Here is a 23,330-nt window from a genome sequence, read left to right as displayed (position 1 = left end):
GAGAGTTGTTAGGAGACCTCCTATTCCCCTCACGGAGCTACAATACCCAGAGTTCTCTGGGCAGAGGGATTGACTGTTGAACCGCTGAAGTCCCAAGTTCAGTCCTGGACATCTTCAGGTAGGGTTGAGGATGTCCCCTGCCTGAAATGCTAGAGAGCTGCAGCCTGTCAGTGTACTGAGCTAAGTGGACCAATGATCTGCATGGTATAAGGCAGCTTCTGAGGCTTGTTCTCACATCATCAGCCAAACAGCAGTAAACCAAGAACCAGGCGACAGCAAAGATCCACAGAGTGAATGTTTTATTTCCAACAAACACAGCGCCTGCCCAGCCTGGGATAGAACAGGTGAGGACAGGGAAGAAAGAGTTTTGGGGGGAGGAGACTCAGATTCAACCTCGTGCGGAATGGGATGGGGAAGTAGCCAGATCTTCTCTCCTGCAGCCCAGGCAGGAAGACCTGGAGTTGGAGGAAGGGAGGTGCCAGGGGCCACGTCTCAAATAGGGAGATGGGGGGCGGTGGTGACCCTCTGCACCAGGTTGCTGGCCCTGCACACAGTGCGTGGCGGGAGGAAAATGTCCAGATAGAAAAGAGTTAAGATGGGTTCTCTTGCCCCCAAGAGGGGGAAAACCTGCCCCTGCCCCTCCAAGTCCCGCGGGCGGGAGGACTGAAGAGCCGCTGGCATGATTGTATGTGCACTTTGGGATCCCAGCAGAGAACCACTGCACAGAAGGAGGGACTGCCAGGAGGGGTGTGTGTGTATATGAATGCCTCCCCTCGTGACCTCCAAGTGGAGCAGGTGCTTATATGGGGTGTGTGCATGGCCGTGCCTTTGTGACACCCGGAGAGGGGGCACAGCATCTTCTGCTGCAACCCTCTTCTTCCTCTCTCTCTCGAGGAGCGTCTAAACAAGTGGCCATGGCTTCCAAAACTGCCCCCCTCAGTAAAACCCCTGGAAGGGGAAGGAACAGCCTTGTTTTGTCTTCTTTTTCCAAAGCGTCAGTGTGAAAATATATATATATATTTATATATATTTATAGATCGATAAATCCCAGAGTTCATGAGGCTCACACTTCCGTCTGGAAGTCCCCCTCGGAGAAATCCAGGCTCATGCAATGCTTCTCCCAGTCGGCAGAATGCAGCTCCAGTTTCTCCCGGTGCTTGGAAGGCAAGGAGCTCAGTGTCATGGCCTTGAAGGTGCTCCAAGACTTTTGCTTCTGCTGCCGGCTCTCTGGGCTGGTAACCTCCTGATGGGGAAATAGGAAGCAGAGAGAGAGGAGAATTGCTCAGAGCTAAAACAGAGCGCACAAGAAATACAGGGCTGCCACTGAAAAAGGCTGGGCCAGAAAGGGCTGTTCTTCTGTAGCAGAACACATGCCTTGCATGCAAAAGGAGCCAGCTTCCATCCCTGGCACCTCCAGGTAGGACTGGAGAGTCACTGCCAGTCAGTCCAAATAATATTGAGCGTGTCTGGATTCCAAGCCTATCCTGTCTAGGGGATGGATGGGTCTGTCAATTTCAGTTTTTCTCAGTTTCTCATTTTCCCCAAACTTAAGTTCCGTTATCCACATTTCTGCTTCAGTTTGTGATTTTTTTTTTAAAGTGCTCATGAAAATTCGTCAGCATTTTGGTGCAAATTTCTCCTTTAGTGTATGCAGTTTTGCCTGATATACAATTTTTGCAAGCCATTTTCACTAATACTAAGCATTATATATGTTCTTTTCTCTAATATATATGCATTCCTGTGCACACTTTACCCTAGTGTAAGTGTTTTTATGCATCACTTGACTGGAGAATTGCACTGCAAAATTCAGAGAAGTGTGAATTTCAAAGGATGGCTGTGCTTTGGTTCACTTTTTTGTGTGAAAGTATGGATTAGGTAGTTCTGCATTGAAATCTGAACTGAACTGAATTTCTGTTCCACCCCACTCCTATCCTGTCTTTCTAATGTCCCCCTTCCCTCTCTGTAATGTATAAGTGTTGATGTCGTGGCAATGAACCTTTTCCATTGTACTCTCATTGATATTAGCACCAGTGGTGTGTGGGCTAACACAAATCAACACAGTTTATTAACCTTTCTCACTAGCGATAACAATAAATGGCACAAATGAAGAAAAAGTAATGATAATTAAAACGAGAACAAAAACTTGAAAAACAGATAAATCATCCCTTTGAGTGGTACAAAACTTATCAGGAAAAAGATTAAATTATATTCTTAGCGTTAACAGTTTGAGGCTCTATAGAAGGACAGAAAATCCAATCTTCTGTTTGCAATCTGGTAAGTAGGAAGATGCAGAATAAAGCGGGAGAAGAAGGCCAGAAGGAGAGGAAGAGTTAGGTTTGTGCTGTCAACTAGGCTGAGTTGGAGAAACAAGTTAGAGCAGTTATTGTTGGGGCTACAATACTGCTGTAACCAAAGGGCTGCATCAAAGGCATCCCATATACCATTAAAATTGTGCCAGGCATTCCTTAGTTAGTAAATGGCTTAATTTGAATGTAATGCTAAACCATACCTTGGGCTCATGTGTTCCTCCCTAACTTCCTCTTTGGCATGACTGCAAGAAGGAGATTGGAAACAAGCACCACTTTACTGAAACTAACCACAGTTTATTGTTGCATCGGAACTGGATCAAAGTACGTTTGAACTATCTACTGAAACAATCCAAGGTCAAAGTGTGGTCTATTTTCTTGATTTCATTCAATAAACCACAGTTTAAACAAGCCAGTTCCCATTTTGGACATAGCTTTAAGTTGTAGTAAGTTTGAACCAGGAAGTAGATTTTTCCAATGTCCTCCTCTGAGCAAGCTGTTTCATGTAACACTAAACCAGGGTTGGGGAACTTATGGCCCTTTGGACTCCAATTCTCATCAGCCCCAGCTAGCTTGCCAGCTGGGATGATAGAAAGTGTAGTCAAACATCATCTGGAGAGCTACATGTTACCCATTGCTATGCTAAACCATGGTTAATCAGTATGTTCAAACTGAGTTTATATGCCTATCACTCTCAAGATTCCAATTCTATGGATTGTATTTAACTAACATTTACTCAGAGTAGACCATTAATTTCAATGGACCTAAGAGCCATTGTCATTATTTTCAATGGGCCTATTCTGCTTTCAGGGCGGAAATATTCCATTGTAACGACATCAGAAAGGGAGGGGTAAGTTGAACTAGACCAGCCTTGCCTAGCCTGGAGCCCTCCAGATGCTTTAGACCAGTGGTTCCCAACCTTTATGAGTATGGGAGCCCCTTCGTAAGCTCAAAAATTTTTGTGACCCCCCCCATGCTAACTGGAACTTTAGTCTCTGTTAATAGAAAAAATGCTGCGTGGCAAAATCACATCTCCAAATATCCCGTTTCATAAAAAGCTCCCTGCTGACAGGGAGGTGTTGCTTTCTTTTCTTAATGCAAAGACCCAATCAAATTGGGATCCCCCTCTCCTCTCCCGACAGTCTGAAGATATACAGTCCTGTCTCCTAACACTAGTGGGCGACAGTGTTGGACTAAGGTTCAGGTTCAAATCCCCACCCAGCCATGAAGCCCACGGGACGACCTTGGGCCAGACACAGCCTGACCTGCCTCACAGGGTTGGTATAAGGAGAAAATGGAAAGGGGGGAGAACCACGTGCACTGCTTTGAGCAACTTGGAGGAAAGATAGGATAGAAATGAAATAATAAATACGTAAGTAGATTTCTGCTGCAATACCAGGATCCCAGCCTCAGCCAACCTGCTGAGGTTTTGCTCTTTTTGCTTTTTAATAATAATCAAGAATCAGTCTGCTTCTGGGTTGGAATTGCTGTTAAACCTTTTTTTCTTTAAAAACAATGTTTTTTAACCTTTAAAAAAAAACCTTCAAAGCTTTTAAAAAAGTGTTTTAAAAGTTGTTTTGTTCTAATGTATTTTAATGTCTGTTTTTATGATGTTTTAAAGTGTTTTTAGTGCTTTTGTTTGCTGCCCTGGGCTCCTGCTGGGAGGAAGGGTGGGATATAAATAAAATAATGAATAAATAAATAAGAAATAAGAAGCATTAATGTGTTGGTGATGGGGATGCTAGGTTGTGCACTGCAGACAACAAGGTGCACAGATTGAGGAGGGGGGTGTGCTTTTAGGCCTTGGAATGATCATCAGAACTGATGACTTGGTTAGCGTACACTTGCAGAATGAAAGTGGAGCAGAGGACAGATTGCCCCCCCGCGCACACACACACACAAACACACACACCCCTCCTGCAAGCATGTGCAGGCGGGCATGCATTCTGGCATGTGGTTGAGGGGAAGCCCTCAACTGCTGCAGCATCTTGGAGAGATGGGGGGGCAGAGTGCAGGTGGAAGTAAGGAGGGATACTGGCACACACACTTAGCCTCAGAAATGGAGGGTGAGCAAGTCCTGCACTTCCTTGCTGCTTCTCGGCTCTGTCTGGGCTGAAGGTGAGATCTGGGCGGCCTCACAAAAAAAGAGTAATTTTTAAAAGGAGGTGGTGGCGAAGCAGGAGCCAAGAAAGGCAGGCAGGCTGGCTGCCAGGAAGGAAGGGGGAAACAGCCTCTCCTTGCAGCCTTGCTTCTTTTTGCTTCACGCCTGAACAACACTTCAGCAAAAGTCCTCCCCTCTTGTTTGAAGCGAGGGGGAGGTGTTGCCTGCAGCAGCAGTGGGGAGCAGACAGCACTCAGGGAGGGAAGACTTTTTAAAAATGAATGAATAATTCATTTCTTTACTGTTCATGCCCCCCCCAAGATTACCTCATAGCCCCCAGGTTGGGAACCACTGCTTTAGACTACACCCCCCTGCCCCAATCAGCTCCAGGTAGCAAGGCTGTGCTGTCTGGGGCTGATGGGAGATGTAATCCAAAACATCTGGAGAGCACCAGGTTAGAAAGGTTGGCCTAGACATTGTGAGAGGGTTTCTGTTTTCAGAGGGTTTATCTGCAAAAAGACTAAATCTTTTTGAAGTTGCTCATTGCCTGGGCTGGACTTAGATAGAAAGTACTGTGGACTACATCTTGGTTCAAGTAATGTTCAGACTTTGCTCCCAGCCAATGTCTGATGTCAATTAAAAAACTAATGCAAGGATGCTTTACTGCTTGTAAAAACAAATGAGGATATGCATAACTAATCCAGAATTACAAAGTTTGAACATTATGATCACCTCTCCCAAAAAACTGAGGACGTTCATTAAGTCCCGTTCATGTGCATAATTTGATCCGACATGGCAGCCCCATAAGACTTACAAGCATCATCATCTGTGACCAGTCTATGTACGTATGGAAGGATATAGGTAAGACAGCATCTCCCTTCACTCCAATCAGCAGTGCCAGCTTGGACTCTTAATCACATGACCAAGGTCTTCCTCACATATAATGGTAGCCTTTGCTACCAATGGCAAAAGTGTCCCGTGGACTCAGGGATACACCTTTACAAGCTACAGATGTTTCCCTGATGGTTTTGGGCTATTTCCTACTTATTCTATGAGGTGGGCAATACCAACAATTCCTCTCCCATAATCAGTGGCTCTGATGGCAGTGGGGCAGTGAATCCGCTCCAGATTTTAGTCCAAACTTCTGAGGAGGTGTCCAAGGTGCTAAAACCCAGAACTAATTCACTGTCCTGCTGACATCAGAGCCACCAGGCTCCACTGCCCATAATACATCTTTCTATCTCTGGTTATGTAAGGGCACTTACGCCAGCCACATTTTTTTCTCCGCTCCCTGAAGAGATGCTCCACCGCTTCTCTCTCTGCATGAAAAGAAGAGCAAGCATTAAGCCCCTCAAGTACATCTCCTCTCCCACCCTGCGATCCGACTCAACCTGGGTCACAAACTCTGGCTTTTCTTGGTGTGGAATTCAGATTCTTCAACAGAGTTTATACTAGGGATGCGCAAATCGATCTATTCCCAGTCTATGTCACTTTCCTTTCTTTCCCCAACATTCACCTGCATTTTTAAAAATCCACACAAAAATTCCCATTTAGATACTTATTTAAATACACAGTTCTTCATGCTTTTGATTTTAAAATACGAATTTTTATACATATGTTGATATATTATTTTTCAGACAAGAACTGTTGTAAGTTCGGGAACAGCAAAATCCGTTGGGTAACTAAGGCTACATACATATCATACATTAAAGTACATTTAAAGAACATGACCCAAAGAATCCTGGGAACTGTAGGATGTTTAATCTTCCATGTTTTAGTGTTACTGTATTTTTAAAAAAACAATTAAGCATTGATGTTAATTGGCCACCCTTCAGCAATCAATCCCAAAAGTGAATTAGGTGCTGCGACAATTAAACAAAGCTATGCAATCAATTTTCCCCCCTTGGGGGAAATTTGCAAGGGTCCGATACTTGGAGTGCAATGGATGAGCCTCCCTTGGAAAAACCTCTTTCCCTGGGAAGACCTGGTTGTGGGGTTGCATGGCTGGCCCTGACGAGGGAGGGGGGAGGAATCCGGCTGAATCTAGTGCTCTTGCGAGATTCTGTGGGATCTTCTGGATGAGTGCCACCACAGCCTATAAAAGGCCTGGCACAGTGCCAGGATCTCCTCCCTTGTGAAATTCACCCAACCCACCCACCTTTGGGTTAGAGCTCTCCCTGAGGCCTTATGTGGTCGCTGGTTAACAGGGTTGGAAAGGATATGTTTTCCTCCTGTGTGTGTCTCTCAGTGAGTAGCCAGAACTGCTAGGTGTTACAATTTGTCACAACTTTTGTAAGGGGCAGAAATGGCACTGGACAGGATAATGAACATAAAGGGATCCCCTTTAAGGGGATGGCCTTGGCTCAGTGGGCCGGATCTGAAGCTGCGTGTCTCTGGTTGCCAGCCGGACTCAGATGCCTGGCAAGCACCACACTGGAGCCATTTCACACTGGCCAACTCCCCGGGTTTCCTCAGTAGGCATTCTGAGGCAGTTTTCAAACAGCAGGTGATGTTGATCCTACCTCCAATGCCATACCAACCCCAATTACTTGCCGTAATCAATAAAGTTTGGGGCCTGCCTTTTTCAGTTCACATCTGCCTTGGTGCCTGTTAATTCTCAAAATTTGCCCCCTCCCAGAGGGCAGTACAATGTGTACAACCGGCAAATTCCTTTACCTGTCCTAATGTCTGTGTATGCTCAGAGGCATTTTAACGGTGCATGTTCCAGGGGCATTTAGCACAGGCTCTTAGTTCTAAATGCCCCTGGCTCAGATTAAGCCGTGTACGGTACCACTGTCAGATGCCCCTCTTGCCTTAGTGAGGGGGGATTTCGTTCCTTTCCTTTACCTTTGCAGCATTGGTAGCTGGAGCCCGATACCGGTCCAACGTGTGAAACTTTTGATGCAACTCGTGGTAAAGTTCTGAGTGGCGCTTTCTTGTATGCATGACTTTCTGCAGATATATAAACCAACAAGTCCCAAGAAGGGGGAGGGAGGAAGTCAGTGGGGGAACTTGCTCAGGCACAAAATCTCATCTTCACCCTCCCATGCAACTCTAATTGTTAAAACCACAGGAGTGAAAAACATCAGCTGGGGAGCCCTCCTCCAACTCCATCGGAGCCTTGAACTCACTAGGTGCCCTTAAGCAAGCACTTCGGGTCCCCTCTTTGTAGAACAGGGGTGGGAAACCTCATGTGGCCTTCAATGCTACGAACAGCTATCGACTCTCCTCTTCTGGACATAACGTTGGTGGAGGGACAGTCTGGAATGTTGCCACCCTCCCCTCCTCCCCCATTGGTTGATTGCAGCAAAGGCCAGAGATTTTATCAGGTCAATGTTATATGGGCTGAAATCAGTTGATGATGAGCCTTTAAGGCCTGCTGGAACTACACTCCACTATCAAATATTTCTCAATAACTGGAAGGATATTACGTCTTCCCCCATAAACCCAACTGAAATACTTCCATCCCTGGCTCCAGCATTTTAATCAACCTCTAACTCTCTTTATTATCCGTTATAAAACTTTGGGGCCTATTTCATCAGATTCTGCTTAAATCAGAGCCAGAAGAAGTGGCTTGAGAGAGGAAATAAACAAAATGGCTATTACTTCAGAAGTGCTTGAGAATGCTGTGCCAAACCCCTGCCTGTGACATTATGTCTCTGGAGACCAATTGAGCTTCTGAGAAGAAAGAACCTTAAACAAAGGGGTTAGGGAGTAGAAGATTCTCTCCTTGGTATTCTTTGTGTCTTCATCATCCTCATCCTCATCTATTTATTCATATGTCACTTTTCCACAAATTTGTGCTCAAGGGGGCTCACAACATGCCAAATGAACAATAACTCAAAACAGTAGAACTAATCAATAAGCACAAATCATAATATCAATAAGTATGAACTTCACACACACATACACACACCACCAACCAAAACCTTCTCTAGCTTGACACATTTCAGTCCAACTCCCACCTCGTCCCCACATCTGGGGAGTCACAGCTAGCAACAGATGGCTTTGGGCTGCTTGGATCTATGAGGGAGAGACTACTCTGCAGTGTTAGGTCATGAAGGGTTGTAAATTTTACCTCAGCTGTCTAGAAATGCAGGGAAGCAGGAAACATGTGGATGTGCAGGTATGAAAACATCACCACAAGGCAAGATGATAATAGGCCTGATTCCAAGGGTATTGTGGGCCAACCTCGCCCACTGCATGGACTGGAATAGGGAGGGATAAATCTGCCAATTTTGGTTTCTCTCAGATCCTCATTTTTCCAGTCTTAAATTCAGTTTGCCACATTTCCATGTCAGTCTGAGAATCTTTTTTTTTAAAGTTATCTTGAAAATTCACCAGCGATTTAGTGTGAATTTCTTGTAATAACACATTTGTGTATGCAATTTGCCTAATATTAGGCATTTTTGTATATTATTTTCACTTACATTTTTATGCACACTTTACCCTAGTATATACACTTTTTGTACACGTTACTTGGCTGAAAAACTGCATTGCAACCAAAATTGAGAGAAGTGCATATTTTGAAGGATAGCTTTGTTTTGGTTCACACATCATTTTGGAAAGTGTGAATGAGGTAAATTTGCCTTTCAGTGTGAACTGAATCAAGTTCTACTTCATCCCTAGACCACAGCAGTGGGTATTTTTCTGTGCCTGCCATCCACTTGGAGACACAACGCCACATCTGGAAATCAACAGATGGGCATAAAATGCAATAGACGTAGGCCTCAAATTGTGCTGATGACTCCTGGGGAATTATCAGGGAATCAAGCAAAGGATTGTGGCTGTGTGATCTGGATATTATGTGTGTAGGCTAACTTTGGATATGCCCTCCATGCATGGATGTGTGTGTGTGTGAGGCTGCGTTGCTAGAGGGGGCACACATGCTCTCCCTTCTCCTTCATGTGACGGGTTGTATCAGTCCACAGGCAACATCTGAACCAGTGCACAGACCAATGGCATCCTCATGCAATTGCAGGGGCACTGTCGTTATGTTCACCATTTACTTTGTTTATTTTCAGAGGAGAAATGCAAGGGCGAAAGGGGGTGAGAGGAAGAAAAACTTGAGAGGAGGAGGAAGACAGACACAGATGATAAATAACATTAAATCCAAGTCCCACGTTGCAGCAGAAGGCTGAAATGATTGAACTTGGCCCAATAAGTGCCCTGACGAAGTCTAGGGCCCCTCTCTAAGAGTTTTTATTGCGCATTCATGATGATTTGTGCTCATGATGGTATTGGGGTGATTATACACAATCCTGCTTTAAATACTGTTTGTGCCTGTAAACATTTTGGGTCAGAAATACTGCTCCGTTTCCAATCAGTGCATGTCTCAAAACTTCCTGCTGACATCCTGTAGCTTTTGTACACCACAAATGTCACAGGTTGATTTTTCAGTTTAGTCCTGCATTTCTTGTGCTATAGCAAAAGAGTGTCCCTCCAGACGGCAATAATGCGATAACACTGGGGAAGCATTGCAGAACAACGAATACAGCAGAATGATGTGTGGACGGTCCAGTATAAATATACCACTAAGGTGCTATTACTGCATCAATGACATGTTGCAGAATACACTCGCAAATGAGCGAGCAAATGAACAACCCCAATCTGGAGGGGTCCTTCATATATCCACTACAAAGCTGTATTGGTTTGATACCTGCTTCACTGATAGCTTCTCCCCAAAGAATCCTGGAGATTGTAGCTTGGTGAGCGTACTTAGAAAACCGTAGCCCTCCTGGGCTCAGAACTACACTTCCCAAGGCTCAAGGGGTGAGTGGAGGAGAGGGAATTATTCCTAAACCAGGTTAAGTCTGTAGTGCAGATTAGCTGGAACTGAGAGAGATCTGTATCATATTGACTCCTGCACAAGCACAATCTCATATAGGCAAAGGATGTCACTTTAGTACAGCAGGAAGGAAATACTGAATGAGGGGGAGCCAAGGTGGCACTTACCTCAAAATCCAGGTCAGAGTATCGTAGTCTTTTTCTCTGAGGAGGGAGGCATGTAGTAGGCACACCACAAAGGAAACACAGAAACAAAATAGAAAAAGGAGGGGAAGGACTTTACTAATTTGTCCAGCAATTACAGACACAAAGTTTCTGGAGAACACATGGATGGGAGGGGGGCATCCAAAATGCATAATAGTGCTTAGGGGTGAAAGGCGGACCATCAGTATGATGTGGGTGAGACAGAAGTTGGAGGAGAATTCTGCCAAGGTATTAGAGGAGGAGGAGGAGGAAGAAGGCACACCCAAACCATTATGGGAACAGCATAACCACAACTTTCCCTAATATATGCATTTTTATACACATTGGTTGGAGAACTGCTTGCAAACTTCGGAAAAGTGCAAACTTTGAAGGATAACAATGTTTTGGTTTGCATAGTGGTTCAAATATAGGTAAAATGCAAACAAAACTGAGTTTCTCCCACAGTTTCTCCCACATCCTTACCTGTAACTAGGGGTGGGGGAGAATATTCGCTAAATCGGATTTATTACTGGATTTTGACTTAATCCAACAATCCACATTGTTTTCAGACTGGCACTGATTTCTTGGGCGGGGCACAGCTCTTATTGGCAGGAGAGATATGAGAGCACTCTTCAAGTACATGAAACGTTGTCACATGGCGGAGGGCCGGGATCTCTTCTCAATCAGCCCAGAGTGCAGAACACGGATAATGGGCTCAAGTTGCAGGAAGCCAGATTTTGACTGGACATCAAGAAAAACTTCCTTAACTGTTAGAGCCATACGACAATGGAACCAATCACCTAGAGAGGTAGTGGGCTCTCCGACACTGGAGGCATTCAAGAGGCAGCTGGACAGCCATCTGTTGGGAATGCTTTGATTTGGATTCCTGCATTGAGCAGGGGGTTGGACTTGATGGCCTTAGAGGCCCCTTCCAACTCTACTATTCTGTGATTCTATGATTCTACTCTGAATTTTACGTTATTGACTTCGTAATCAGCTTTCCTTTAAGCTGATGCAGTCTTAACTCAGTGGAACAAGCTCCTACAGCATAAGTAGTTTCGTTACATAATTTATTTTGCTGGAAACAAAAAAATGGTGGATTGGTACTGAAAACCGGACTGTCGGAATTCAAACGGATAGGAACCAGCTACAGAACTCCAACCCTACATTTGTCCAGGATCTTGGCTCTCTCCCCCAAGAGTGACCTCCACCCTGCAGCCATTTTGAATGTCACACTTTATTGGCAGCCCAGAAGCTCTTCCGCCACCCAAGAAAGCCACATTTTCCTTCCCACTTCAGAAAACAGTCAAGAGCTGCTTTTGGTGGCTTCACACAATAGCTGTGTATATGTGTGCCTGTGTTCATTAGCAACTGCAAGGGAATTGAAGCCCGCTCTAAATTTACTGGAAAGTTGTTCCTACAGCCAGCTTTGTCTACAGTGGCTTCTTGCAGGGAAAGTGTTTTGCAGATGAGAACATGAGGGGAGGCTGGGGAAATGCTGTTTCTGGTGCAGAGGGGAAAAAAGACAAGGAGTGAAAGCCAGTTTGCTGCCACATGGATCAATTCAAGTCAGGGAAATGTAGGGTCCCTTGGAGGGCAGAAACGAGTTCCGACCTGGAACAGGGAAACACACTTTCCATGCTTATTATGAAAGTCATCGAACAGGTGCTTCTTTCTACTTCAGCAGCCTTTCCCAACCTGGTGCCCTCCAACAGTTTAAAGGAATTCTGGTATTGCTCCTTCCTTAGAGAGATGATCTCCTAGTACAGGATAAGCTCCCAGAACCCACCACTTAAACTTCCACCTTTATCCACCCCTTCTATCATCAGCATCTCTCTAACAGGGAACTCAGATGATGAGTGCCGACAGAAATGAAGACAAAATAGGACTACTGAGAAACAAGAGGGCGCTATTGGCATCTTCAGGAGAACTCTGAGATTTTCTGTCCTGTTTTCTGATGAGGAGGACTGAGCATGCTCAATACTAAGGGTAGGCTGGAAATGAAAAATGTTTTCCCTTTTCTATTTTCCCCTCCCTACTTAACAGTTAAAAATGCCTAGGTTTGTGGATGGCAGCTTTCCAGCACTATAAAGCACAGAAGGGGAAAACCTGAGGGTGGGAAAAGGGGGCCCTTTCGTCCTTCCCACCTCCTAAAGTATGCTTCCCTGTATGGTGAACAGCACTAGAAAGATCTTGTTCCAAGATGACTTCCTAAAGAGCAGGAATACATTTAGGGACTAGAGATACAAAGAGCAATGACATGACAATTATTTCTTTTGTAATACTGAATGTTTGCTAAATTGTTTCTTTTTGTCCTTTTTGAATGCGTTGGTTGTTTTGTAAACTGACTCCTTTCCCCGACCTCAGTGTTTTGTATTTTGATATTTTGAACGTTTGTTGTAAGCTTCTTTGGGGACAGCTCACTGTGGAAAGGCGACATATAAATAAACTCAATCAATCAATCAATCAATCAATCAATCAATCAAATGTTCTGGAAAACTCCCCTCAGCCCAAGCCAGCCTGGCTAAGCATCTGAAGGACACCAGGTTGACGAAGGCTGTGCTACAGAGATCACCCTGCTCCTCCCCAGACTTCAAGTCCTGCTTCTCACTACTACTTTCAATGGAGGTAGTGATGCCACAAGCTTGACTAGATCGGTTTGATATTTCAGCCTGTTGTGCGATATTTTGTGGTATTATTTATTGATACTGTTGTAGTTTTTATTATTTCTGAATTGTTCTTATCATATTATTTTGTTCTTGCTATGGAAGCTGCTTTGAGGTCACCTGGTGATGAAAAATGGCATACAGATATACGAATAAATAAATAATAAATAAAATAATTTAATAATCACTCACTCGGGGAACATTGGGAACTGTAGTTCTGTAAGAACCAAGGATTGTGTATCAGAGAATTCTCAGCACCTTCATCAAACTACTGTTCCCAGGATGTTTTATTCATACTCAAACCACCCAACTTGTATGCACGATGGTTTGTGGGTCCACCTGCACAGAGAGATGTTTGCATGTTCCCCCTCTCCCCATATAGTCACTTCTGCACATGAAATGTAGACATGGAATCTTTAACATGTGCACACACATGCACCCTCAGAGCCGGCTACACAATCAGTAGAAGCAAGTGGAGAAGCCCCTGGTGGATTATACCATTTTCATATACCGTATAGGAAACCATTACTCTTTGCACATGGAGAACTAGCATCTCAGGGAGAAGGGTAAGTGAGAACCCTTCTCTCTGAGATGCTCAATTTCTGTGTGCAGGCAGGGTGGGTTTTTTCGTGTGTGTGTGTATGTGGTGAAGCATTCAGAGCTTTATCTGCAGCCTGGAGTGACATGGTCCACAAAAGCTGGGCCACACAAGTCTGCCAATTGTGTAGCTTGGGTCTCCCCAATATATCTTAAATTGTATTGTACTTGTGGCTGTGAAGCCTTTCCATGAGCAGCGGACCTTTTCAGATGCAATGACCCCGGTTTCCTAACTCATCAGGCTTTAGGAAGCAAGGAACAGACTCTGGACCTGAACACTCCTCCTTTCTCCCCCCCATCTCAGTGTACTCCAGTTTTGGCACTGCAGTCCTGGTCAAATTAAACCCAGTGCTTTGTTACTTCTGAAATAGGAAACTGTGGTTTAGTGTTGGTTTACTAACCAGGAACTTAAGCCAGGATCAAGTAATGGTTTAAGATCCTGGTTAGTAAATTAACCCAATAGCACAGTTCTGGACTAACCCAATAGCACAGTATTTGGACATAATGGGGAATCGGGGTTAAAATACATCAGGATCAAAGTGAAGGAAGGAGGTGCGCAGGTCCAATGCTTGTTCACACTTTAATTAAGTTCTATCTACATAGACTTACCCAATAAGGTGCCCTCCAGATGATTTGTACTACAACTCCCATCAGCCACAGCTCTACTGGCTGGGGTTGATGGGAGCTGTACTCAAAGACATCTGAAAGGCACCACATTGGAGAAGGCTGCCCTGCCTGTTGACCCCTTCCCCTCAAAATCAAACAGGCTCAAAGCCTGCACTCACTCATGGTCACTCTTACCTCCAGGGAGCCCACCTTCATGGCAGAGCCAGGCACAGTGCGCGGCATGGTGCGGCTGCGCTCCGACAGCTCCGAGGCCAAGATCTGCCGCACCGTTGGATGTTGCTTGAACTGGAGGCCATATGGGTGTTTGACTGTCCCATAAGGCTGGTTCAAGTTCACGTTGATGTGGTCCATCGAGGCAAAGCTGGGGTAGGCTTCCATTGGGTGGTGGCCCTTGACCAGGCCTGGCGCTTCGTCCAGTTTGATGTTGAGCTTGCCCTCCTCCCTGGTGAAGGGCTTAAGGCTCACTGTCCGCCGCGGCAACATCATGTAGTTGCTCTCCAGGGTGGCCTCCTGGGGCCGCAGCCAGCCATAGTCCAATTGCCGCAGGCTGCTATCGCCACACAGGTACACTGGGCCCCGTGCTGCGTCCAGGTTGACATCCTTCTTGGCGGGCGGGTCGTTGAGCTCATTCAGTCCTTTCACCAGGTTGTGTGTCATTTTGGGCACCTGGACCAGGATGGAAGTGGGCGGGATGTTCCCAGGGAGGGTGGAGAAGCCGAGGCCGCCCTCGGAGCTGGTGTTGAGCTTAGGATCCTCATCCCCATCCAGGGAGATGCGCGACAAGGTGCTCGTGATAGTGGCCGGATTGCACGTGTTGACCTCTTTAAAGAGGACTGGGAGGGAAGGGGACAGTGAAACGGAACATGCAGCAAGAGCTCTGGGAAGAAATTAGGGGAGCACCTGCTCTTTGGGAATACCTTGCTCTGTAGGGATGGGGCTGGGTGGGAAGGAAGGGGGCACCGCCCCTTTAGTGGGGACCCATCTCATGTCTGAAGAGCACATCGGGGGGCATCAGCTGACATTGTTAATCCAGACTGCTATACAGATGGAGATAACAAGAGTGGTTCTTCCAAAAACCTGGAAATCCAGGTGTGTTTAAAGAAGGGCAGGTCAGAAAAAAAACTAAAAGCTGAGGAAGAAGCTGAGGAAAACTGAGGGACTGGGAAAGCCTCTGGGCACCTCTGTGGATGCTCAAGCTGTGGGCCAGCATTCACCAGCCTAGCGCTCTCCAAACATTTTGGATTGCAACTGCCATCAACCCAAGCCAGTGTGTCCATATGATGCTGGGGCTTGCCATGATGGCTAGGTTGATGGGATTTACGAGGCCAAAATATCTGGAGGGCACCAGATTGGCGAAGGCTGCTGCATGCCGTGGAAATGAAACCTGAGCTGGTTGGTGGTGTGGGACTAGGGAGGTTTCTGGGGGCCAGCTTTGAATACTAAGTGTGGGGGTTAGCCCCATGAGTCTTAAGCTGGGAACTTCTGGGACTGACAGATGATCTCTTTTGCACCCAGCCTGACCTGTCTCCATTTCCTCTGCCTGCCTGTGGCATGTATTGTTCCCTGGGCCTCAGGGATTATTGCCTGATGTGGTGCCATTCTTACAAAATACTACGCTCTTGACCTCTCTCACCTATGGAGATCCATGTTCTGCAATGTTCCAGGAAAGAACTTCAATTGTCCCCTTTCCCCATTAGATGATAAGCTCTTCTGAAAGCCAAACCCTTCTCTACCAACCCAGATGAGTCCCAGAGACAGGAGGAGGACTCACCTGTCTGACACGCCAGGTCAACATCCTTTTCAAAATCTGTCTATAAAAACACAGAAAGAGGGGGAGAAAGGGAGAGAGAAACAGAGGAAGAGGAAGAGAGAGAGAGAGAGAGACAGAGAGAGAGAGAAGGTGGAAGTAGAGAAATGAATGCATCAGAGGTAACAAGAGTGGCTCAGTAATGTTCCTCAGCTATCTTTGGGGCTTTCTACATGTTTCAAATGTTAATGTTGGGGAAGGTGAAGGAAGAGTGCTTTTTGAACATTTTTTTGCCTTGGTGATGCCACACAGTGGGTGGTATTACTACACAGAATGGAAATGACTAACTTAAGCTCATTAATTTCAATGGGTTGACTCTGAGCAAGACTTAGTTGAATACAACTCAATACAAACAAACACACCCAAGCTCAAATGACCATGTTATGTTTTCCTGGCTGTACCCAACATAGCAGTGTTAAAATCTCCTGACTGCTTGGCCATCTCGAAAAACGAGCCCAGACACATTAGGTCAAAGGTGGTTGTGCCTTTTTCCAAAATGGCAGCATCCCCATTTCCAAAATGGCAAGCATCCTCATCCTGGATATGCTGAATGGCTGTCGAGTATAGCACAGCAGTTGAGGGCATGACCTCTATGTGAGCCAATGATTCAAGTCTCAACAACCTCAAACTCCCTAAACCTGTCTTCCCCAACCTGATGCCATTCGTAGTTCTTGGGCTGCGACTTCCACCTGCCCCAGTCAGCAGAGCACCAGGTTGGCAAAGGCTGGGCTAAAGCCAAACCGACTGCGGTGGAAGAAGGAAAAGGTTTGGCTGATGGTGAAGCCACTGAGTCTGCATCCTGTTGAAGTCTTATGGTGGAATGGGAAGCAGGTGGCAGACCATCAAATAAGGCTCTGTTAGGTGCTATGATGCAGGCTTCAGGTTTATTTGATTGCTTAACTGATTAACATTATTTGTATCCTGACTTTCAAAAGGGAATATGCAATGCTTTATGTCCCATAGTTAAAAATATATATTTCTAAAAAACCAAAAAAACACAGTGACAGGGAAATCATTATTGTTAATGGCAATTTTAATGTCATTGTTTGCCTCTCTGGGACACTAGCTTGGGGATGGCTGCATTTAGATGGTCTTAAGAAATTCATCATCTCACAGGCACCCCACTTCCTACCCACATCTGTAATAAAAATAACATCAATCCAGGTTACAGAGCACTTGTAAGGATCACTGAGACTATGGATGTGAAGCCCTTTGAACGTGAGGGATGGAAAGTCCTGTCCATTTTGATTCTCTCAGTTTCTCATTTTTCCAATCTTAAATTCAGTTCTCCACATTTCTGCAGCAATTTGCAATTTGTTTTTTTTTTAAAAAAATCCTCATTAAAATTCCCCAGCATTTTAGTGCTAATTTCTCCTAATAAACACATTTTTGTAGTCAGTTTTGACTGGTACACATTTCTGCAAGCAATTTCTCGCCATATAATGCATGTTTGCATTTCTTTCTCTTATATATTCATTTTTATGGACACTTTCCCTGAATATCTGCATTTTTGTAAACATTGGTTGGTTGGTGAACTGCATCGCAAAATTCGAAGGATGGCTGGGTTTCGGCTCTCACATTGTTTCAGAAAGTGCGAAATTGATAGATTTGGCTTAAAATGCACATTGAATCAAATTTCTTGCCCATCTCTAGTGGACACTTACACAAAACACTATACATATAGATAGTGCTAGTCTTACTCAGAATAGACCTCCTAAAATGAATGGACTTGACTTAGCACCATTAATTTTAAAGAGGCTACTCAGAGCGGGGAGAGCCAGTGTGGCATAGTGGTTAAGGTGTTGGGACTAGGACCTGGGAGACCAGGGTTCAAATCCCCACATAGCCATGAAGCTCACTGGGTGACCTTGGGCCAATCACTCCCTCTCAGCCTCAGAGGAAGGCAATGGTAAACCACCTCTGAATACTGCTTACCATGTAAACCCCATTCATAGGGTCGCCATAAGTCAGGATCGACTTGAAGGCAGTCCATTTCCATTACTCAGAGTAGATATGCAAGGATCTCTCCATTTACATTCTCTCCGTTTCCCATTTTTCCTATCTTAAATTCAATTCTCTACATTTCTGCAGCAATTTGTGATTTATTAATCACATGAAAATTAATCACGTGAAAATTCTTCAGCATTTTGGTGCAAACTTCTCCAAATAAACACATTTTTCTATGCAGTTTCAACTAATACACATTTTTGCAAGAAGTGTTTCCTAATATAATGCATGTTTGTATGTTATCTGCCCTAATATATTCATTTTTATGCACACTTCCCCCTAATACAAGCATCTTTATAAACACTGGTTGGTTGGAGAATTGCAAAATTTGGGTAAGTGTGAATTTCGAAGGATGACTGTGTTTTGGTTCTCATATTGTTTCAAAAAGGGCAAATTTGATAAAGTTTTGCTTTAAATGCAAACTGAATAGGATTTCTCTCCCTCCCTAACTGTTGAGTGTAACTTAGTTGTCTACAACCCATACTATTTATTATGGAGCATGCCCAGAAATGTTCTAGAACGCATCAGCTATAGAACCATCAGTGCTACCAATATCTCACCAACCAAGACTCAACCAAAACAAGGTTGTGAAGGGCGGCCTAGACGGGGGTGCAAATGGCATGGTTGAAATCAACTGCCTAACTGTGCAACACTCCTCCATATTTTGGGCCCATATGGCTGGCTCCCCACCACCTGCACGCAACATGGGCCCCACACTCACTCACCATGATCTGGACTTGCCCGTTCTTGCAGGAGTCGGGGGAGTTCTCATTGTCATCACTCTTGCACACGCCAATCTGGCACTTCACCACATCTTGCACCTGGGGGATGCAGAAAAGGTAACGTGGCCTCAGTCGCTAGAGTTTAACCCTTTCCCCTTGTTCTGGGTCCTGAGTCATTTCCCTCACGGACCGCAGTCTATGCTGGCTTGAGAGAAGATCAAGTCCCATCTCTGTCCACTGGATAGGCCAGGGCCGGAGAAGCTTTTCCAACCTGAGAGCCACATTCCCTTGTGAGCAACCTTCTGGAGGCTGCAAAAGGTTGACTGGCAGGGCCAAACGTGGGCAGAGCAAATGTATGCAAGCCAAGCAGACACATGCGAGCTGTGGGCAGCAGGGGGCAGACTCTGGTGAGGAGGGCTTGGCTTCAGTTGCTGCCTCCAATTCTGCAATAACAAATTCCCCACTGCTGTCTACACTATTACTTTGGGAATATTTATGAGCCAGCATTATGCCTCCCCCACTCCCCAAGACTTTTCTTTATTAGCCTACATAAATTGTGACTCGCTCAGCTGCATGCCCAAAATGCGCCAGCCGTTCCGAGCGACCTTCTTAGCACATCAGCGCCAGCCTGAATGTCGCTAAGCTACCAAATCTGTCGCAAGGACGTGGCCGTTACCAGCTCCCTCTTTCTGACAGAAGAATGAGGAATGTGGAGCAGCTGGCAGCAGCGGGTGCTGCATGCACCACTTCTGTGCGCCTGTGCTTTAAGTTTATGGAGCAGTCACTCACCATCCATCGCGTTAAGATAAATGGGGGCATTGAAAGAGGAGGGGACTGGCCTCCAGAGCGGAGGTGGATGAAATCTGGAGAAGGTTCTCTCCAAGTAGACTGAAGGAAATGTAGGCAGATATCTCCACCTATGTGCCAGATGACCATTAATTGGAATGACTGAGCTATTGGATTGATTGATTTGAGCAAACGAGGGTGGCTCAGGATGGCAAATGCCTCTTCAAACAGCTGGGGGCATAAATATCTTGGGGGCCTCCTCCTTCCCTGTGTCCCATCACAAAAGTAGCTGTGGACCTTACATGGGACTGCTCCTTCTGCATAGGTCAGGGATGGAGCACCTCAGGGCCAGGGTCCAAATGTTGCCCTCCAGGCCTCTCTACCTGGCCCTTGGAACTCTCCCCAGGCCACACCACTCAATGGACCTGCTTCACCTCTTCCTTCAGTGCGTTCGCCTGGCTGGAGTGACTCCATGAACAGTGGCAATGCCTCTTGCTCACCTGGATGGGGTGAGGTATGTGTGGAAACATCTAGCTTTTGCATGCCTTGAAAGGAGGCTCCTGTACAAAGGGAAGAGTTGCATACATTGCTCCTCCCACTTTTGCCTCCAGCCACACCTACCACAGTTGTGCGGCCCCTGGAAGGTTGCCCATGAGGGAATGTGGCCCTTCGGTTCAAGAAGGTTCATTACCCCTGGTGCAGGTCAACGTTTCCCAAATATTGGTCACCGAGGCCCACTAATTGTGGAACAGTCTCCCCGATGAGGTGTGCTTGGCGCCAATGTTGTTATCTTTTTGGCGCCAAGTCAAAACCTTCCTCTTTGCTCAGGCATTTTAGTCTTTTAAATATGTTTTAATTGATTTAATTTTTTTTGGATTGATTATAAATTTGATTTTAGATTTGTTATATACATGTTCTTTGTACTGAATTTATAGGATTTTATTGTGTAATTCAGAGCTTGGAAAAGTTACTTTTTTGAACTACAACTCCCATCAGCCCAATCCAGTGGCCATGCTGGCTGGGGCTGATGGGAGTCGTAGTTCAAAAAAGTAACTTTTCCAAGCTCTGGTGTATATTTATATTTCTCTGTTGTACACCGCCCAGAGAGCTATGCTAGTCGGGCGGTATAGAAATTCAACAAATAATAATAATAATAATAATAATTGGAATTAAAATACTTTGTTCTTACAGCTTAAAAAAGAGTTAGGGCTGGGCTGAAATGCTCCCTCCCCAGGAAAAATGCAAGCAGCTATGGGGGCTGGTGGTTTGGGCTTGCATGGCTTCAAGCAGTTCATCTGGATGGGGATGAGACTATCGGCTATTGAGGGATTAACTACAAATGGGAGTAATTATTATATTTATATTCCACTTTTCCTCAAGGTGGTGTACCTGGTTCTGAGAGATCATGACTAGCCCCAGGTCACCCCATGAGCTTCACAGCTATGTAGGGATCTGAACCACGGTCTCCCAGGTTTCAGTCCAACACTCTAACCACTATACCACACTGCCTGTTGGACAGGGCTCCCCACGGCTCCTTCATGTGCTCTGGGTTTGTCTGTTGAAATACGACCCAGGAGAGGGAAAGCACAGCATGAGGACACACGAAGACAAAATCCCAGCAAGCTGGCAGCGTGAGATGCCCACCTCTCTGCGCAGGAAGCCATGAACGGTGATAATGACGAAGCCCTGGACTGAGTTGAAGACGGCAAAGAGGACCTGGAAGAGGATGGAGCGCCGGTCAGTCATGGCGAGCACGGCCGACATCCAAGTGAGCGCCAACAGGGGCAGGACCACGCAGGAGCTCCATAGCGATGCCCTGGGAGGGGGTGGGAGGGGAGAAGGTAAGAGAGACAGGCGCAGGAGCCAATCACAGAGGAGAAGGGGGATGCACAAAGGCTGGATCACCCATGCTGCCCCATAAAGGGGCCTCTTGTATCCGATTGGTTGGTGTCCAAAGGCATTTGGAGGGCTAGCGGGTGATGGTAGAAAGCAGTTTAGTACTGGCAAATGAGGGTATGTTAAGCAAACAGCACAGGGCAAGTGTATCAGGGGCTAGGGATGGGATCTGCCAGCTGGTGCATCTTTGAAAGCATTCCACCAACCTAACAAGCCGTATCAATTTGAGCTCGTTCGTTGTCCGCTTTCTGCTGCTCTTACTGGTCTGTTATTTCCCCTCTCCTAAAATGTTGAACTTAATATTGATATTTTCTTCCAGAGCTTTTGATATTAATATTGTCTTTCAAAATATTGATATTCTTTCAAAATGTTGATATTTTGAAAGGAACTATGCATAAATGAAAGAACATACTGGTATTTTGATAGAAACAAAATATCAATAATTTGGAAGAAAAATATTGATAAAGGACAGTAGTTTTGCCGCTACCTCCTTCTCCGCTGTGCCTGAGGCTGGTCAGTTTCCATGTCAGCAAGCCAGTGAAGACTGGCTGAGAAGGAGAGCAGCGTTCAGTGCTCCCCACACCCCCTCCTAGAGTCAAGGTGGCTGAGGCTTGGGTTTCCCCCTCCTGCTTGGAATTTGTATTATTGGAGAGGTGGGGGTGGCAGAGAGAGCAAGAGAGCTGTAAAGCTGTGCTGTGCTGAGAGTAAAAACAGAACAAGAACAATATATTCGAGGGAATATTCATGGGGGGGAAATCCAGTGTAGGGGGAAAGCCACTGAAGTTCGGAGCAAACATAGTCGCTCCGCAAGGATGGAGAATATGAAGACCACTGAAAAATCCGGTGCTAAATCTGAATTCAGCGGAATTCTTGCCCATCCCTATCAGGGATGCACAGATCAGTTCAGCCTTTGCCAAATCATATTTCTACAGAGATGTTTGGGCTCTCTTAGCAGACATTACGAAAAATGTAGGGGCCCTCTGTGTTCAGCAAAGGAATGCACTTTTGCACCCGGTCAGAGGCATTGCCAGCTAGTTGCTTAATGTTCCACATCTGAGCTCTGGCATGAAATAAGGCCTCCTCCATGTCTGGTGGGTTCTGGTGGCATTTAATGACAATGGCCACAAGGAAGATCAAGGCTCCCCTGCTGTTATTAATTCAGGCACTCCCCTTTCTTCTTTCTAGTCCTCCCTTCCTCGGTCTTCCCTTTCCTGGACAGCGCCAATCTTGCCTTAGCTTCATCTTAACTTCCTCCCTCCCTCCACTCATCCTAACCTATCACAGAATCATAGAATACTAGAGTTGGAAGGGGCCTATAAGGCCATCAAGTCCAACCCCCTGCTCAATGCAGGAATCCAAATCAAAGCATTCCCGACAGATGGCTGTCCAGCTGCCTCTTGAATCCGTCCAATGTCGGAGAGCTCACTACCTCTCTAGGTAACTGGTTCCATTGTCATATGGCTCTAACAGTTAGGAAGTTTTTCCTGATGTTCAGTCGAAATCTGGCTTCCTGCAACTTGAGCCCATTATTCCATGTCCTGCACTCTGGGACAATCGAGAAGAGATCCCGGCCCTCCTCTATGTGACAACCTTTCATGTACTTGAAGAGTGCTATCATATCTCCCCTCAGTCTTCTCTTCTCCAGGCTAAACATGTCCAGTCCTTTCAGTCTCTCCTCATAGGGCTTTGTTTCCAGTCTCCTGATCATCTTTGTTGCCCTCCTCTGAACCTGTTCCAGTTTGACTGCATCGTTCTTGAAGTGTGGAGACCAGAACTGGACACAGCACTCAAGATGAGGCCTAACCGGCGCTGAATAGAGGGGTAGCTGCAGGGATCAGCTGGAGA

General features: G+C 45.7%; 1 protein-coding gene across 1 annotated transcript in view; it reads right to left on the bottom strand.

Moving 5' to 3' along the window:
• Positions 1 to 396: 396 nt before the first annotated feature.
• The window catches only part of ADGRB2 (adhesion G protein-coupled receptor B2), a 258,463-nt gene continuing 235,529 nt past the window's right edge, over positions 397 to 23,330 (bottom strand). The window contains 9 exon segments of the mRNA XM_061596282.1: positions 397 to 1,243; positions 5,673 to 5,726; positions 7,255 to 7,359; positions 10,363 to 10,398; positions 14,442 to 14,891; positions 14,934 to 15,100; positions 16,039 to 16,078; positions 18,807 to 18,902; positions 21,234 to 21,405. Of these exon segments, the coding sequence (XP_061452266.1) occupies positions 1,064 to 1,243; positions 5,673 to 5,726; positions 7,255 to 7,359; positions 10,363 to 10,398; positions 14,442 to 14,891; positions 14,934 to 15,100; positions 16,039 to 16,078; positions 18,807 to 18,902; positions 21,234 to 21,405 (1,300 nt within the window). The 3' untranslated portion in view covers positions 397 to 1,063.

Source organism: Rhineura floridana, chromosome 15 (genome assembly GCF_030035675.1).
Source record: "Rhineura floridana isolate rRhiFlo1 chromosome 15, rRhiFlo1.hap2, whole genome shotgun sequence".
NCBI lineage: Eukaryota > Metazoa > Chordata > Lepidosauria > Squamata > Rhineuridae > Rhineura > Rhineura floridana.
Note: the sequence above shows the minus strand (reverse complement) of the source record. Positions and strands in the feature narration are given on the sequence as shown.